The sequence below is a fragment of the Balaenoptera musculus genome, chromosome 12 (assembly GCF_009873245.2).
Source record: "Balaenoptera musculus isolate JJ_BM4_2016_0621 chromosome 12, mBalMus1.pri.v3, whole genome shotgun sequence".
NCBI lineage: Eukaryota > Metazoa > Chordata > Mammalia > Artiodactyla > Balaenopteridae > Balaenoptera > Balaenoptera musculus.
Window position 1 is genome coordinate 53738273 of NC_045796.1, and position 19812 is coordinate 53758084.

The window sequence follows — 19812 nt, forward strand, 5'->3', positions numbered from 1 at the left end:
TATGAGGTTAGAATATTAGAAAAGTGTTATAGAATCGTGCCCAGCACATAGTGTGCTCTGTAAATGTTAACTATCTAACTAACTAGATAAGTAGTGTGTATGATGAATTGTCTAACCTCCTGACCTAGAGTATCTTACATTTGCAGAATAAAATACACTCACAGCATCCAGGCATGAACGTGACTGTTTCATCCCTGCTTTTGATCATTCTTTTTTCCTTTCCTGAAATACCTATACCTTTCCCTTCTCTCTCATTCTCTTAAATCATGACAGTCCTATAAAGCCCAAGGTAATAAATGGATCCTAGGAACAGAGTGATGGCTATTGAGCGTTTCAGTAGTAGTGTTTAGGAAAACATGAAAAGTAAACCATGGCATGTGTGTGGTAGCGATACCACTAAAGGAGAAAGATAAAGGAGAAAGGTGTGGGCTGACTGCCATCAGATCTGGGAGGTGAATGAAAAAAGTAATGATTACACAATGGGCTTTTTAAAAATTCAGCAGTTATTCCACAACAGACTTTATTTTTAGGCAAACTGAATACCTGAATTTTCAAAAAAATCGGTGTTTTAAACCATCCCGCTTGTCCCTAAAATTGACAGAGGTTTTAGGAACATACCATTTCTGGGATGACAATTCTGATACTTTATGTGGGCAAATTATCCCACAGAAAGTTCCCCAACACAAGGGTTGCTGGTAAACATACATTTTATTTTTTTACTTTTTAAAATTATGTGTATGTTTTGGGTCTTCTTTTTTTTAATTTTTATTATTTATTTATTTATTTATTTATGGCTGCGTTGGGTCTTCGTTGCTGCCCGCGGGCTTTTCTCTAGTTGCAGTGAACCAGGGCTACTGTCCGATGCAGTGCGCGGGCTTCTCATTGCAGTGGCTTCTCTTGTTGTGGAGCATGGGCTCTAGGCGTAGTTGTGGCTCACGGGCTCTAGAGCACAGGCTCAGCAGTTGTGACGCACAGGCTTAGTTGCTCTGCGGCATGTGGGATCTTCCTGGACCAGGGCTTGAACCCGTGTCCCCTGCATTGGCAGGCGGATTCTTAACCACTGCGGCACCAGGGAAGTCCTAAACGTACTTTTTAAAGTAAAAAATTAGTACTCTGTGTAATTAAATGTGACTTTCATTTAAATTTTTAAAATTTTATTTAAAAAACATTGCACCCTGAAAAGACATGAAGAAAATTTAATTGCATATTACTAACTGAAAGAAACCAATCTAAAAAGGCCTCATACTTGATGATTTCAACTATACAACATTCTCAGAAACCCAAAACTATGGAGACATAAGAGGATCAGTGGTTGCCAAGTGTTCAGAGGGGGGAGGGATGAATAGACAGAGCACAGAGGGTTTTTAAGGCAATGAAACAACTGTATGATACTATAATGGTGAATACCTGTCATTATACATTTGACTAAACTCATGTTTAGCCTCTCTGACTAAATCAAGAGCAAACCATAATGTAAATATGGACTTCAGGTGATAAAGATGTGTCAGTGTAGGTTCATCAATTGTAACAAACGTACTGTTGCAGGATGTGATAGTGGAAGAAGTTGCGTGTGTGTGGAGATGGCATGTGGGAACTCTGGACTTTCTGCTCAATTTTGCTGTAAACCTAAAACTGCTCTAAAAATAATTAATTAGAAGTATATATTGCCCCTGCTTTTAAGTTTAGCGTTTAATAACTGAGGGATATGAATTATATTTTTGAAAAAGAATCCATGGAGCTCTGCGTTTTGATACATATAACATAAAGTCTGTGCATAACATAGTAACCATTAATAAACTATGAAATGAAATGCTTTAAAAAGTGCCATTTCAGTCATGGCTTCTACTTCTGAACTTCTAAGACATGTTTTTCCTTGACCATTCTTTTCACCTTGTCTTGCATTCTTGCTGAATCTCTGTGTAATATTGTTTCCCAGTCTATATTGTAAACAGCTCTAAGGCAGAACTGTGACTGCTATTCTTGTATTTCCCGTACAGTCCTGGGGAGAGGGCACTTCCAGCAGAAGGAACAGCATCAGCAAAGACGCAGGATGTGAGGCAGAGGTCAGAGAGAGACCAGGGAGCCAGACAAGTGATGGGTGATGAAGCTGGAAAACTGGATTAGGTTAGTTCCAAGAAATTTCGGTTTTATTCTGTAGGCAGTGTGAAAAACAGGGCAGCGACATAATTAGAACTGTGCTAAAGAAGATTACTCTGGCAGAAGATTGTAAAATGGGTTGGTGCAGGGGAAGGGAGGCACAGAGCCTGATGAAGGACATAAAAACAACAGCTCCTGTGTATTGAGAGCTCACCATTTACCAAGCACTGTGGTAAGTGTTTTATGTGCATCATCTTCCTTAACCTTCACAACGAGTCTATGAAGCAGGTGCTATCATTATCCTCATTTAACCGTGAGGAAAATGGAGAAGTGGAGGCTTGGAGAAGTCACATAAGAGTCAGGTTCTTGGGCGTGTGACCTGTCGTATGCACAGCGCTTGATTTAATGCTCTGCTGTCGCCATCTTCAAATTCCTTTCCTTAACAAAGGGCCCTCATTTTCATTTTGCGCTGGCCCTGTGGAATTATGTAGCCAGTACTGGTTAAATAATTTTTTTTTCTGGGGCCACACAGATAATAGATGTCAGATATGGGATTTAAGAGCACGTCCTCAGCTATGCTATTCTGCACTAGTTTATGATCGAAGAACAAACACAGGTGAAGGAAAGGGAATGGATTTGAAGGAAATTTTGTCAGTACTGACAAGGTTTAGAAAGTGTTTGGGTTTTTTTTTTTCAAATTAAAATAATTTTGTTGTGAAAACTTTTTTTAGGATTTCACAAAATCTCTTGAGATAACTTGAACTTTCCTATTGGGAAACAGTCTATTACATCACTGAGGGTGCTATTGACTGGCCTTGCTGGTTGGGGAGCTCGGAGCTTTGTGTCAGGTTGATTGTGACACCTGGTGATAGCAACGTATTATTGCAAGGATTTATTTTGCTGTTTCAAGAATCAGGCTGTTCAGTTTGGTTTTGTTTTTTTAAGTTTCCCTTTAATTTTATACTTCCCAGACTATTTTTCTTCTGCACACATTGAGAAAACAGATTGAAAAACTGCTTGACTAATTTTTCCCAGTTTTTAATAGGAGCTATTTATAGAAAATATTCCTATGAGAACAGCCAAATAATCTAATTCAAAGATTTTTTAAGAATAATAGTAATTTGGGGGATCAAAAATTAAAACACAAATGCATACAAGTTATGAATGTATATATTTTTTCTAAAGAATATTAGGCATATTGTTTTGATTCATTCCTATACAATCTATGTAGGCAAGTAGATAGAGAGTACTGAGTAACTGGAATCATAGTCTTATAACACAATATTTTCGACAAAAACCCACATTTTATCTGTAGCAGTGCTGGAATTACATATGGTATTATGTAGTTGACATGGTAGTCATAAGAAAACTGCTCCAAATTGTGATTTTAAAATATATATTCATGTAATGAAATTTGGGAGGTTCCTTTGTTGTTGCTTAAGAGTTACTTATTTTCACTTTACCAAGCACCTAATTATGTGAACTCAAGAAATGTTTAAATGACTGAATGAAGACTTGTCACAGTGACTGAAAGGCTGTCACTGAAGCTAAAAGAGTCTATCCATCCAGCTCCTGGATTCATTTTAGAATGTCAATTAAATAGATACAAATGGGATGTCTATGATTGTTCAGCATTGAAAGTCTCAAAATAATATTTGAATCCTCCAAATGCTCTCTCACCTCACAGGAGAGAACACTGTATAATGATACTTTCCTGACCTTCAAGCGTGTGTCCTTAGAATTGCCTAAAGGTAAAAACTTAGAACTATAAATATGATCACAATCACAATCAAATGTGTGTTATTCAGTATAATGCATTCTGGCCTGGTTGTTTTGCTCTTTTGTTCAAAATGAATATTTACGTGCAAAGAACTGAGGTAGGCAGTGCCTTAGAAACACGAAGAGCTATAGAGGAGTGTTACGCTCCAAAGCCTTTAGCATCCAGGTAGGTAATCTAAAGTCTAAATAAGTGATAGTGCGGGGACAGCGAGAAACTGGAGAGGGCATTCCCAGCCTAAAAGGGGGCAGCTGCAGCTCCACTCCAGCACTCGGTTGCCATGTGGGAATGTGGTCCCAGGGCTGTCAGATTCCAGGATAAGTCAGAAATCCAAATTTTTGAAACCTGTTACCATTTTTTTTTCTTTTTTTAGAGTCTAAGAAACATTTTAAAGGACAGAGTGGATATCTGTCACTCTTGGTAACTGATTGAGAGAGACGACATAATGTTAACAAATGGAAATGACGGAGAACAAATATAGAATTCCTCTTATTTCCAAATTTTTGCTCAAGGAGCATAATCATGAGATGGGAAAGAGTACAACAACAACTGGACCATATCCAGAGGAGAGATATGTCATGTGAAGAATGGGTGAAAGAACTGACAGTGTTTATGCTGAGTGGGTTTTGAGGCATATCTTTTCATAGCTGAAGTGCTGTCTATTACAAGGGTTAGCTATTTCTATTGTAGGTTGGGGGTGGGGTAGAGGAGGGACAAGGGGAGGAAGGAAATAAACAGGGTCAATTCTTAAAGGTTACAAGAAGCTGGATTTTAGCTCAATATAATCACTTTCTACCCATTAGGGTTCTCCATAAATAGTTTCTCTGCCCCCTCCCCAAACATTTTATTAGGAAAAGTTTCAAGCATAACAGCAAAGTTGAAAGAATTTTACAGTGAACACCCATATGCTCACCACCTAGATTCTACCGTTAACATTTTACTGTACTTGCATTATCACATATTTATCCATCTATCCATCCCTCTAGCCATTCGTCCATCCATCTAATTTTTTCGATACATTTCAGAGTAAATTCCATTTAGTTTTGCCTACCATTGGGAAGTGGGGGCAACTTTATCCCACGAGCTTTTTTACAGAGGCTAATGGCTGTCTGCTGGGGATGCTATAGAGAGGATTTCTGCATTAAGTAAGTGGAGTGGACTGGACTGTGGCTTTCAATTTTTTTTGACTGCTACCCATATCAAGAAATGTATTTCACATTCCTACACAGTGTAAACCACGTACATACTAAAGTAAAAACTTCAGGAAACAATATTTACCTTTAATATGTGTGAAGCATACCAATATTTTCTATTTTTTTTTTAACTTAAAAATTGCTAGTCATGACCCACTAACTTGATTTGATGACCCACCAATGAGTTGTGATTCACCACTGGAAAATCATTGGGCTAGACAACCTCCAAGAAGGTTTTTTTTTTTTTTTTTTTTGCTGCGCTGCACGGCCTGTGGGATCTTAGTTCCCCGACCAGGGATAGAACCCACGCCCTCAGACAGTGAAAGCATGGAGTCCTAACCACTGGACAGCCAGGGAATTCTTAGAAGATTCTTTCTTTAAAAAGAATCCTGTGGCTAACACTAGGATTTTCCTAGTCTTCCCACTTATCAGGAACCTATCATGAGTCTCAGCACAGTAGTATTCACTTGGCATGCATAGCATTATGTTGAAAGCCATGTGTAATGAAGAGAAAAACGTTAAATGCCTGCTAAGACTTCTGGATAGACCTAATGCAAACACTTTTTAGGAGTAAGTTGACTAATTGCTTGTCATTTTCACCAACAGGAAGACATAGGTACGTACAATTGGAGGGATGGCTGGGCTTCAGTATTCAAGTATTTTAGTCTTTTGTTAAATGCGGCTCTTAATTCGTGCTGTGGCTCTGACAAAGTGGATAAGATCAAATGAGAAAATAGATATGAAAACACTTTGAAAACCAACGTTTTATTAATTTTACTGTGTGAAGCCAGGACAGGGATGCTGCGATGAAGCTCTAGTGAGGCAGTGACTCAGTATGTGTAAAACTCTCTGCTCTCATGGAACTGTTACATTAACCTCCCTAAACAACAATGACTATGCCAAAAGCACAGGACTCTAGGAAGAGGGTAGAAGCCGGGAACTTGCCATGGCTTTGACCGAAAAGTCACGCTCTCTGCTCTGTCCGCGCATGCTCAAGCGCGGCTCCAGCTTGCTCACGGGGTTGGGCCGAACTGGGAGGGCGGAGTGCGGGCCACGTGGGGCCCCGTGACGTCATCTCCGGGCGCCGAGGGTGACTGTACTTGCGGTGGGCTTCCAGAGCTCCGCGGCGCTGCGGGCTGTCTTCGCTGGATACGGGAGGGCGGAAGTGCAGCAGGGTTCGACTCCGACCTCCGCGCAGGTGCCTTCTGCGGCTGCGCAGGCCAGCGGGACTCCAGTCTGGTGCATCTCTGCGGGACAGTGTGTCTGGCGCTCTCCGCCGCCGCCCAGCCAGAGCCCGAGACCCGAGCGTCCTCACCGGTGCAGGAAGGCGGAGGAGAAGCCTGAGCTTCTGGTAGGGTATGTGTGTGTCTGTCACCCCAGTGTGAGGAAATGCCCGGAGGAAGAGGGTTGGGGAAGTGCTAGGTAGGTGTGGTAAGAAGGAGGGGCGTGTGCGGCGAGAGGAGCGCTCCCCCGGGCGGTGGTGGCGGGTGAAGGTGGTTCCTCGGGGGGAGGTGGCGTTGGCCAAGAGCCCACCTCGGAGCCCTAGTGCCGGCTGGAGGGTGTAGCCTGCGCGGTCTCTCGGGGAATACGTCCGTTCCTTACTAAGGTGGGAAGCTTGGGTCTCGTCGCAGGCTCTAGAGTTTAGTTCGGGACCTGCATTTTTCGTGGAATAGTTAGTTATTTAGATCATAGTTATTTTATAAGCAGTTCGATTCTATCCGAAATCGGTGGGGTTTCCCCCCAATTTATCTTCTCAGACGCATTCATTGTTTCATTTTAATAATAATATTTAGTGCCAACAAAGCCATTTTCCCTTGGCAGAGCACTTTCACATACTTTATAGTTTGGATTATTTTCAAGTCACACCTGAACGTGGGGAACCTAGGGAAAGTGGATTGGTCCTAGATTTTTTTGAGGGATGGGGAGGCACAGCATGTTTTCAGCAAGAATCAGAACCCAGAGGCTATCAAACAGCACTGAATTTCCAAGGCCTTCCAGAGTTTACTTGATAAATTTCAGTCTTTGGGACTGTGTGTACTTGGATCTGAACGGACTTATTTTGTGATTTCCATAAAGGGAGTTGTTGGTTGAATTTTGAATTTGAAAGTAAAGATGTTGGCCTGAGGGTAGCAGTGGAGGGAAATTTTAGAATTTTATATTGGATTTAAGTAGGTGCTTTGATCCTCAAAGGTATGCCGATTAAAATTGGGGAAAAGTGAACAGAATGGTACTATATTTATAAGAGTTTTTAGAATAATGTACAAGCTTCAAGTGTAGGTTCACTTTATTAATTTAACAGATACTAAGTGCTAGTTATGTGCCAGGCAGTGAACAAAAAGTAAACAAAACAATAAACAGTGAGGAAGACAATAAAAATCCCTGCCATAATGAAGTTCACTTTGAGGGTTGAGGGGGGAGACATTAATTTAAAAATTAATTAGAATATGTGTCAGGTAGTGAAAAGTGCTATGAAGAAAAAATAAAGTAATGAAGGGGAATGGGGAGTGCTGGTAGCATGCATGGGAAATTATAGTGGTGGCCTTAGAAAAGATGACATTTGAGCAGAGACCTAATAGTGATAAAAAAGGGTGCCCGTGGATGTAGTGGAGAGGGCCATCAGAGCAACCACAAAGTCCCTGAGGCAGGAGCACATCAGCGAGTTTGGCTGGAACTGGGGGAGCAAGTTGCGGAGAGAAGCAGATAAGCAGGTCAGAGTGGGGTCAGGTCATATAGGGCCTGCTAACACCTCGTAAGACTTTAGTTTTTACTTTGAATGAGATGGTGGGGTTTTGAGTAAAGGAGTGAACTGATCTGACTTGTGTTTTAAAAGATTTTTCTGATTACTTTGTTGTCTCTCTGCAGCAAGGGCAGAAATGTTGAGACCTCTGTTGGTAGGCCATTTGCATTTATCTGAGTTAAAGGTCAAGGTGACTTGGATCAGTGTGGTAAGGGTGGAGGTGGTGAGAAATGGCCAGATTCTAGATTTATATCTAAGCTAGAGCCATCAAGTGTGAAGAGGGGTCATGGATGACTCCCAGATTTATGGCCTGAGCTGCTAAAGAATGGAGTTACCACCCAGTGATTTGGGGAAAACCACAGAGTAATAGGGAGAGGAGGGAGGAAGATCTGCAATCATTTGCAGTTTTGCACTTGCTGAATTTTCAAATGAAATGTCAGTATACAGTAGTATATATGAAACTGGAGTTCAGAAGAGAAGTCTAGGCTGAAGATGTAAATGTGGGAATTGTTAATGTGTAAGTGATATTTAAAGCCCTGAGAGATCTCCAAATGCAGGGTTCAAGGACCGTGGGGCACTTCAGCATTTGGAGATTGGAGGGAGTTATGACCTATCCCCCAGGGTGGAGGTGGGGCTGTTCCTTAAAACCCCTGTTCAGAACTAGTGATCCTTAGTAACCAGATAGAAGGAAATAGAAAGCCAGGTCATTAGCTGAGAGAGAGTGAGGAAGGAGATGTGAAAATTTGAGGAGGGGGAGTTGATTTAGGACAGTGGAAGAATAAATGGACTAGGGAAGTATGAGAATACTGGGCAATACTCAGAGCCCACTTTTTTTTTTTTTTAATTAATTTTTTATTTATGGCTGTGTTGGGTCTTCGTTTCTGTGCAAGGGCTTTCTCTAGTTGTGGCAAGTGGGGGCCACTCTTCATCGCGGTGCGCGGGCCTCTCACTATCGCGGCCTTTCTTGTTGCGGAGCACAGGCTCCAGACGTGCAGGCTCAGTAATTGTGGCTCACGGGCCTAGTTGCTCCGCGGCATGTGGGATCTTCCCAGACCAGGGCTCGAACCCGTGTCCCCTGCACTGGCAGGCAGATTCTCAACCACTGCGCCACCAGGGAACCCCTCACAGCCCACTTTTGAGGTCAGTGTTCATGAATTTAAAGGGAGATCAGCCAGCATATATATTTTTAGATGTTTACAAATTTACTACTAGTAGTTATTTGATATTTTAAGTAATTTCTGAGTAGTTAGGGATTTTGTCAGCAAAACAGCTTCAGGTAATAGGTTAGCCTTTCTTGGTTTGTAGTGTAAAAGGGACTGTTAATTGTGCATTTTATTGGGTTGGCCAAAAAGTTCATTCAGGTTTCTGTAACAGGTTATGGAAAAACCCAAAAGAACTTTTTGGCTAACCCAATATTTTTATCATACTCACTGTGCTGTTTGCTAAGTGTTGTTGGTTGGGCACCTGCCTCTTTTCCAGGCCATGAATTAGATGCAGAGAATACAGCAGTCAAGAAGTAGTCCCTGCCCTCAGGAAGCTTACTTCTAGTAGACTGCATCATGGGTTGGGATTTCTGTTCTTCCAAAACATTGCCTTCAAGTTGGATGCATGGTGTTGATGTCGTAGTATATGTATGAGAGGGAAAAATATTTTTCTAAAATAGTGAAATTCGCTGAATATGAAGTGTGATTGTACAGATTTAGGAAAGAGTTTAGGTGGAAAAGTTTCTTAAGTAGCTAGTATAACTTTTGGATTTACACATTTTATTTATTTATATATTTTCCAGTTGTTTAACAAAAATTCCAGAGCCTATTATGTGCTGATTATGCTAACGTCCTGGATACAAAGGTATATATGACTCAGTTTCTGCTGTCAAGGAACTGACAGTTTAGTGTGGGGAGGGGCAAGAGACAGATAAGATACACAGGTGCAATGCATTGTTACACTGTATAACAATAAAGATATAATAACAGAAGTAATTATATTATAGTTTGCTTAGTGGAAAGCTTCCCAAGGAGTTAATGTTAAGCTGACTCTTAAAAGAGGATTAAGAGTTGTCCAAGAGAAGGGGCAAAGGGTATTCAAGCAGAGGGGCCATGGAAGCACAGGGAAACCATGTATTAAATACATTTACCATTTTTCCAGTGCTTGGTTACTAGGTGCTAAATACCCAACAACCCTGTGAAATTAGAATTATCTTCAGTTTATAGATATGAGGTTTAGAGATGTCAGGTTTGTTGTCTAAGGACATACAGCTTATATGTGGAAGTCAGGGTTGAAACCCATGTCAGTCTGATTTCAAAACCCCTTAACTACCTTACTGGATAGCCTGCTGTAAGCATTTAAATCTTCTCTGTCCTTGGTCTTTGTCCCTCAGCCGGTCTTTTTACCAACTTCTATTTATTCTTCCTTGGAAAGCCCTCCTGTCTCTCATCAATCCACTGCTACCAGTCTAGGTCAGGCACTCATTATGTGCCTTAGTTGCTGAAATTGCTTCCCGGCTAGCCTCTCTCTGGCTCTGGATCCCCTTTTGTGAACTGCTACCAGATAATTGTTTTTATTTCACCATTATAAAACCTTTCTAGGCTTGTTGGATGAAATTGAAAACCCACAATTTTCTATTTGGTGTACTTCATTATCCAGTTACATTTTATATTTACAAATTTGACATTAAAAGAATAATAATTGCTTTTATTTCTCAGCACATGCTGTGTCCATTACCATGTCAAATACTTTATAGATTTTTTTTTTTTTTTCTAGAACAACCTGGTGACTTTTACAGGTAAGGAAATTTAGACTGAGTGAAGTAAAGTGACTTACCTAGAATCAGGTATGATAGTAAAACATGTCACAGGTCAGCTCTTTCATTATCTACTACTCCTCCCAACACAAAGTTTCCTAAAAAGTTGGTACACATACTGCTCCTGCCACTTCCTGCCTTTGCTGATGCTATTTTGCCTTGCTTGGAATATTTGTCTTCTTTTTGTCTGTCCATATTCTACCCATTCTTCAAGTTCAATATCTTTTAAGATTCTTCCCTGAACACTATAGGTTCTGTTAATATTTAACTTCTTCCCCTCCTGCATTATGAAAGCTCTCACAAAGTAACATTTAGTTATAACCATGGACATTTTGGAATTGGAAGGAATGTTTGGCAATAAGTATGGTATGATGGAAAAATTATGAGATTGGAAATCCTGCCGTAGTAGAGGAAAAGTAAAGGCACAGTGAGGTAACAGTTTCTGCCTGATTCATGCATAGAAGAAAGGCTATTTTGAGCAGAGTCCTGAATGATGTGTAAGTTGGAAGGCGAGGTGGGGAAGGCTACTTTAGGGTAAGGAACCACCGGCATGAGCAAAGCCATGCAAAGGACATGAAAGTGCATGGTATGTTTAGCAGATTTGTAAATAATACCTTCTGGGCGATGCCTGAGGTTTTAAAAAAGTTATCACCACCATCATCATCATCATCTTGTATGCCCTCAGCACCTGCCACAGAGCTGGGCATATCAAATGATCAAATATTTATTGACTCTCTATTGAATGTTATTAGCAATGTTCAATGTATAATTTTTAGTTATTTTCCTTTACTCTCATAATTCCAGTTTACACTAAATAATGCTTTTGATTATTCTAAGTTCTTAAAGTCTTTGACTTTTGAACATTTTTTGAGACATGCTCTGGTTGGTTCTATAAATTATGATGATAAATACACTTTATAGTACTGTGTTATAGGCATTGTTCTAAGTGTTCTACATGTATTAATTTAATTTTCATATCTATCTTATGTGGTCAGTGCTGTTATTCCCATTTTACAGATGAGAAAACTGAGACACAGAGAAGTTATAGGTGAAGAGTTCACTTTAGATAAGCGGTAGACTCTTTTGGGGCTTGAGAGAATGATTCAAGTATAGTTTCACTTTGGCTGTGGTTCATTAGTTGTATATGTAATTTTGAAATGGTTACTTCCGTGATCTCCTTAAATAAATAATAGCTCCACATTTAGAATTTGTTGTACTGATTTTTGCATTCATTCTAAAGAATACCCATCACGGAGTTTTTTGAAGTGAATAGTCTTTATGTATTCTTTTTTTCCTATAATCTTCCTTTGTTTTGGAGCAGGTTCATTTATACCTGCAAGGATCTAATACTGTTCGTTTTATTTTCAGTTTGGCTTTGGCTGGAGAAGAATTCAGCCTATATGTACTGCTTTAACCACTGGAAGAATGACAGATGACAAAGATGTGCTTCGAGATGTGTGGTTTGGACGAATTCCAACTTGCTTCACCCTCTATCAGGATGAGATAACTGAACGGGAGGCAGAACCATATTATGTAAGTTATGTTGATGGTGGCAAATGGGATACCATAACTTTGTCCATTTTTGTAAATAAAGCTCTAAGAACCTGGAGGCTGATTTTCAACATTTTATATACAATTAATATGTGCTTATTGTGGAAAAAATTAGGAGACAGATCTACAAAAAGAAGAAAATAAGAATTACCTCTAATCCTACTACTCAGAGGAAAAAAACACTGTTGACATGTTGATGTGGGACCTTCTTGACTTTCTTTTTCTTATGCATATATAGTATATGATAATGAATCATAAGTTATGTGTGGTTTTTTAACAGGAAGCTATTTTGAAAATGCTAGGTTCAGACTTGATTCTTTTGTATGTAGGTGGTTCAAAGCAACTATTTAAATTCTTTTTGCAAGCTGAGTGAACATATGAATGTGTGTGTGACTTCATATGTTCATGAGCTAATATAGATTATATGAAATATATTGTTTAATAACATAAATCGCTGTATATAGACTTGTATGTTTGAGTTACTGTATTGTCTGTTCTAAAAAAAAAAAGTATCAATTATCTTCTGATTTTAGTCTGCTTTTTTTCTTTTCTAATTGCATGTATGATCCAAACTTAAGCATCTGTCAGTCAGAGATAATAGTATCTTGCCTTTTTACTGAATAGTCCCTAGTAGGCAAAGACATTCTCAATTGTTATTTTAGTTTTTTTTTTTTTTCATCTCAGGTACACATAATATTGTTTACTCAGGAGGATCTGGAGAAGTGGAAATGTATTTGTGGTTCTGGATTATTTCTTGTTGTGCTTTTTAAAAAAGTTAATTAATTAATTAATTTTTGGGGCTGCATTGGGTCTTCGTTGCTGCATGCAGGCTTTCTCTAGTTGCAGCAAGCGGGGGCTACTCTTCATTGCGGCGCACTGGCTTCTCATTGCAGTGGCTTCTCTTGTTGCGGAGCACGGGCTCTAGGCGCGAGGGCTTCAATAGTTGTGGCCCGCGAGCTCTAGAGCTCAGGCTCAGTAGTTGTGGCACACGGGCTTAGTTGCTCCGCGGCATGTGGGATCTTCCCGGACCAGGGCTCGAACCCGTGTCTCCTGCATTGGCAGGCAGATCTTAACCACTGCGCCGCCAGGGAAGTCTTCTTGTTTCACTTCAGTAAAGCTTGCGCTTGGCTTTCTTCCTCTCTGTTGGAGAAGCAGCACTATTCCACAGCCTTCTCCAGCTGTGGGAAGTCAGACTGCTGGAAGAAGCTCCTTCAGGGGCCCATTCACTAAATTTTTGGGTAGAGGAACTTGCATTTTTCTCTGCACATTCTCGAATCTGGCATAGGTCATGCAAATGGTAGATACTCAGTGCATGAAAGCCTCTCTACACCCATGTTAGGGGTTTGTTTTAAATTCTCTGGGTTTTCTTATTGAATGATAATTTCAGAGAAATTGGGCAGTCTTTTGTACTAGTATTTAGGTAGTCGTAGCTGGTTATATTTATAAATTTGAGTCATTTTAACTTTGGAAACCTCAACAATTATCTGCCTTTAGAAAAACTTCCACAGTTAAAAATGAAGTGTGATCATAGCTTATTTTTAGAGACATTTCATTTGTTAGATGTATTTTTCCTCTTCTCCCCCTGTAGCATGGGTTAGGATATCATTTATGTTTGTTTCCAAACTAGCTTTTGCTATTTTAATGAAAACTTTTAACTTTGGGTAGCTTTCTAATAGTATCTAAACAAAAGAGTGTATGTGTTCAGCTGGTCAAAGTGGCAAAAACTAAGAAATATATAATTTAAGACTGTTTACTTTTAAATCAGAATATGATGTTTGACACACTTTCTGCAGTTAAAAAAAAAAATCCAAGTAAAGAATATAGTATTTTTCCTTCCTTATATATGAATCTGTTTAAATACGAAAAGACCGTTGTGAGAACTAGAGGGTAAGTTGTTTTCTGTCTGTTTCTAATCGAATTAAAAATGGCAAAGGGTAATGGGGGATAACTGTTGGAGGAAGAGGATTGTTTTGTCTAATAGTAATTGATTTTTTTCTTGAATTCTTCCTAATTCTTCACCCAAAAGAAACTCTTACATAGTGATTGTGATTATGTTTTTGCAGAATATTGGGTGATAGGCATATAATAAATATTAAACAAAGAACTGGATTTTAAAACCATGCAGCATAATGCAGATTTTGTTCTTTAAATACATACATACTTAATAAACACATACGTACTTAAGTATAAGAAAGACAATATACAAAACCACTAGCAGTGGTTACCCTTAGAATTATTATAGGTGAGCATTTTAGTGCCAATATGATTTTCATTCACCTGTCTCTTGGTTGTAAATTAAACTTGAATGTATTTTTTAATTGCTTTGAGTTATAATAATGATAATGTTTTAAAGATTCCGGATGAAATGAGATGAAAATATCGTAGCCTGAGAGCCAGTAGACCTCTTTCCCAAACATTCTCAAAGTTCAGATGAGATAACATAACAGGGTTGTCACCAAGGATTGAAGAGTCCATTCATGTTCACGTGGAGGTGCAGGAAGGATGGGTGAAAGGGAATGTAGTTTATTTTTATTAATATTTATAGCTTATTTCTTAGAAACTAGGTTTAAAAATATCCACTCATACCAAATTTATAAATTATTACTCAAAGAGTCTTCTGGAATGTCCTGTTTCCATTGGAAAAGCATGTTAATGTTAGACATATTCCTGTCTATTTGTTGGCTCCATATAAATCTTTCAGCCATCATCCTGTATGTATATCATTGAGAATTATATCGTATTTTACAGGGAGTATTAGGAAGGAAATTTGTTAGAAAATAGGCAACTTTTCAGTTTTTGTTGTTTCTGTTATATTCATTTGAACTGTTGCTTTTCATTTAGATTATCCAGTATGAAATATACATACTAAATTGCATTCATATTTTGTGACTTCTTACCAGAGGAAATCATACAGATACATGGTCATCGATTTGAGTGGACCCTAAACATTTCCCAGCATTCCTTTTATGTTTCCTTAGTTAGCTGTGTCTGTTCTCCGCTAGGACTATTTCTCTGAGTCCTGACCTCATTTTTCTTGACAGGTGACCTCACTTTCTACTTCACAAAGGAAATAGAAACCATACAATAGGACCTTCCTTAACTTTCTGCCACCAAGTCTGTAAAACATATCTGCACTCAACATACTTTTACTTCTCCTCTCTCATGTTTTAATGGAAGAGGTGTCCTTTCTTCCTAGACAAGGCCCAGCCTTCCATCTGTGTTCTGGATCCCATCTCCTGCTTCTGTATTTACTTTACTTTCAAACTTTTCTATCTACTGACTTCTTCCTTGCAGCATTTATATTGTCTCAAATCCTTTCTATCCTAAAACAACCCTCTGTTGACCCCATCCTCCTTTCAACTACTTGCTTTTCCTTCACAGCCAGACTTATTAAAAAGATTGTCTGTACTCATTGTTTCCTTCCCATCTCCCACCACTTTCTTCACTGTAATCATATTTCACCCTACTCCAACAGAACTGTTCTTGTCACTGTCACTAAAGACATCTTTTTTTTTTTATTTTTTTTACCAGACCTAGAGTATGTTTTTGAACTTTCATTTGCTTGATCTCTCAGCACTATTTGATGTCATTGGCTGTTTTCTCCATTGCTCTGCAGTGCCTCATTCCTGGTTTTGCTTCTGTGGTCCCCTTTGCCAGGGGACCTCTTTTGCTTGTTGCTCAGTGTTGGCATTCGTTGGGGCTTTGCCTTTTTTTTTCTTTTTCCACTTCACTGTTTTTTCCCCCCTAGAGCTAACACTCCATTTTTATGTCTTTGTTGAGCATTTTTATCTTGACAGCTCCCCAGGATTTTTCTCCTGAACTCCAGACCTATATGTCTTTCTGCTGGATAGCCTTACTTAGATGTCTTGAAGGAACTCAAACTGAGTGTGTTTGAAACTGGACTCATCATCTTTACTCCGGAAAACCTGATTATCTGCCATCTTCCCTTCCTGTTTTATCATCCAGCTAATTAATTACTCTTACAGTAATTAACATGGGACTCATCCTTTGATACTTCCTTCTCCCGTATCCCTGACATTCATTCATAACTTAGTTCATCTGATTTTACATCTCAGATATTTCACACTTTTCTGATTCCTTTCATACCCACTGATACAGCCTAGTTCAGGCCACCATTTAAAAACTAGTGTATTGGGACTTCCCTGGTGGCGCAGTGGTTAAGAATCCACCTACCAATGCAGGGGACACGGGTTCGAGCCCTGGTCTGCGAAGATCCCACATGCCGCAGACCAACTAAGCCCTTGTGCCACAACTACTGAGCCTGCACTCTAGAGCCCACGAGCCACAACTACTGAGCCCGCATGCCACAACTACTGAAGCCCGCTTGCCTAGAGCCTGTGCTCCACGATGAGAGAAGCCACTGCAATGAGAAACTCGCGCACCGCAACAAAGAGTAGCCCCCTCTCGCCCCCGTGCGTAGCAATGAAGACCCAACGCAGCCAAATAAATAAATAAATTTATAAAACAACAACAACAACAAAAAACTAGTGTATTGTATAATATTAACTAATTCCCCTGGTTTCAGTCTTGCCCTCTTTCCATTTTCCAGTCTGCAGTTGGAGTCATCTTTTCAAAACACGTATCTGACATTGTCACCTGCCAGCTAGAAACCTTTAGTGGCTTTTCATTGTCTTTAGGATCCTTAATATAGTTTACAGGGTTCTTCATGATCTGGTCCCTTGCTTCTTCAGTACTATTCTGTCCTAAATCTCTACAGTCCTGTCATATTCAACTTCTTATAATTCCTCATGTGCCAGTCTTTGTCCTTTTGTATTCATGCCATGCCTTCTTGCAGTTCCCTCTGCTGGAATGAGCAGCAGTATCTCCCATCCCTACTCACACCCAGACATCCACACCAACGCATGTTTGGTTCATTCCTGTTTCCCTTTTGACCCTTGCCTTAAAATTGACCTCCTGTCAAGGCTTCCCTGAGCTCCTAGGTTGGGTTAAATTTCTTTGCTACTTGCTCCTATAACGTTCTTTACTTCCTCTTTGCATTCGTCGTATTTGTAATTTTGTTTTTACTGTCTGCCTCTCAAGCCTGTAAGCTCCATGAGAGGAAGAATTCTTTCTGTCTCATTCAGTGCTCTATCCTCATCACCTAGTGTGATGCCTCACACATTGAAATGGGACAGAATTCTAGTGTATTTTAATTCTGTTTTTGTTCTAGATAAGCGAATCTCTAATTTTATAATTGAAAATTGTTGGACAAAATAGGATTCGGTGTAAACAAATAATATTACGGGCACTTTTTTTCTGAAACATAAGTAATCTATACAACTATGTAAAACATGTATGACTTATAAGCTGTACAGAAAAAAAAAATGAATCACTTGTGTCATACTGAGTACTTGACAGTGCTGAATGAGGAATAAGGGAATGGTGGAGTCCTCGTAGTAGACAGTGTCCCCGGGGGGGGTTAATCCTTTTTGTATTAAAAGAACTTAAAGAACCTTGAAGACATTAATCAAAGTGAAATAAGCCAGACACAAAAGGTCAAATATTTTATGATTGCATTTAGATGAGGTACCTAGAATGGTCTAATTCAAAGAGACAGAAAGTAAAAAAGTGATTACAAAGGGCTGGGGGGTAGAGGAGAACGGGGGAATTACTGTTTAATAGGTACAGCGTTTGAGTTTGGGATGATGAAAAGTTCCGGAGATGGATAGTGGTGATAGTTGCACAGCAGTGTGAATGTATTTAATGCCACTAAGCTATATACACTTAAAATGGTTAACCTGGTAAATTTTACACCAGGTATATTTTACCACAATTTTTAAAAATGAACTTGAAGTAAACCAATTTGATACACCAAAGAAAAACCTTATGTGATACAATCTGGATGTAGAAGGCAGGGTGATGTCTTTTTGCTGTTACTTTCTTTCCCTTTTTACCTATTTAAATATTTACTAGATAAAGTATCTATACCTACTCTCGTTATTTCTTAGTGCTACTATGTATAGATATTTATGTTAGTTATGTGTTACTCCCACAGGCTAATTTAGGACAGAAGATTCCAGCTACATTTTATTGTACCTTCTGTCTGAAGAATGAGCATTCTTTTACAATTTATCACTTTTGACCTTTTGTCCCACTTAACCTTTTGCATCTCTGATTCATTCAGCAAATATTTATTGTATGCCTGCTATGAAGCAGGCACTATTTTGGGCATTGGGAATGTTAGTTAGCAGTGAACAAAACAGATGAAAACCCCTGTCTTAATGGAGCTTACATTCTAATGTTCCTCATTCCTTATCGTAAATAAGTTTTCGTTTCATGAAAATCATTTGTGAATTTTTCAGCAAATTTGGTTGAACCCTATGCATGTAGGACAGCTCTTTCCAAAATCAGGAGCTGATATCCATACTCATTTAGTCCTGATATATCTTCTTTCTTATGATCTCCAAAGGGTAATGTCATTCTCTACAGAATAGATAGCTATGCAATGCCCAACAGACATTTTAAATTAAAGTCCTTGACTTACTGACATAGAACTATTGGACTAATAGACCATACTTAATTTATTTTTAAAAAATGGCTAATTTACCATGCTATTTTAATTTCTTAGAGACTGCCCATGATACTTCTGTACTTGATTCTGTCATTTCTGACTCTAATGAATCATTTCTTTGCCATTTATTTAATAGAATATGGTTTTGGCAAGTTATTTAAGCTGTATGTAAAATAGAGGTGATAATAATTCTTCCTGTAAAACAGCTAGTGCTTTTCCTTATACATAGTAAGTATGTTTCCTTTTTTTTTTTCTTCCCTAATCACATTCTAGTTGTTTCTTTATAAAAGAGGAACTTATGTTCTGTTGAATCCACACAGCTATCCAACACCTTGTTCCTAGTATTAGTACCTTTTATTCCATACTGGAGCATGCCAACTACCGCCCATACCCCTGTACCCTGTAGCTCCTAGGACTACTGTCATGTTCCCTTACCTAACTGGGGCCTGTTACCTTGATCTTCAGTGATTAAGTATCAGAGTGCCTTTAACCAGAATATTTCTCTTTGTATATATTCCCCAGCCCGCTACATAATTCTACTTGATTTACTGATCAAAAGACATAACCTTGAATAAGCAGCATGAAAAGTGATGCAGAGTTACACTCACAGAAGCAGCTGAAAGAGAGTAACAAAACAGTTTTACCAGCAAAAGAAGACAGAAGCTTAGGAAAACAAGAAATGGCTAGAGAGTCTGCTGCAAAGGAGGAAAATACATGTATTTTTGCCAGTTTCCTCCTTTTATCTACTCGTAGGTTCTTTAAATAAATTCTTGCTCTCTTATGTTTTCTTTCTGGGTACCTTTCCTAGGGGAAAAACACTGACAGCCTTCATACTATTCCAGTTGAGGCTTTACCAACCTTAATGTTCCTTTCCAGACTTTGCTCTCTCCAGAGTCCAAGTAGGTCCAGCCTCCATAAGGACAGATTGAGGGAGTTGATTGACAGTGGCAGGATCGTCAGTCCACCAGCATTATACTCTAAGCTTGTACTTTATTGCATTTAAATATTTAAATGTGTAGCTCAAAAGTCAGTCATCTAACTTACCTCTCTCCTTGAGATTTCATTAGTAATCACAAAATCTTTTCTGACTTCCAGACCTCCCCCACTTTTCCATTCCTTCTTTCT

At 39.1% G+C, this 19812-nt stretch overlaps 1 protein-coding gene across 4 annotated transcripts in view; it reads left to right on the top strand.

Moving 5' to 3' along the window:
* Positions 1-5835: 5835 nt before the first annotated feature.
* The window catches only part of ATG5 (autophagy related 5), a 118737-nt gene continuing 104760 nt past the window's right edge, over positions 5836-19812 (top strand). Inside the window, exons 1-2 of one of the 4 annotated variants that reach the window (XM_036872126.1) lie at positions 5836-6418; positions 11973-12137. In XM_036872126.1, the coding sequence (XP_036728021.1) occupies positions 12030-12137 (108 nt within the window). In that variant the 5' untranslated portion in view covers positions 5836-6418; positions 11973-12029. Of the gene's footprint in view, positions 6424-11972; positions 12138-19812 lie in introns of those variants that run through there. The other 3 variants (XM_036872124.1, XM_036872123.1, XM_036872125.1) reach the window with 3 other exon arrangements.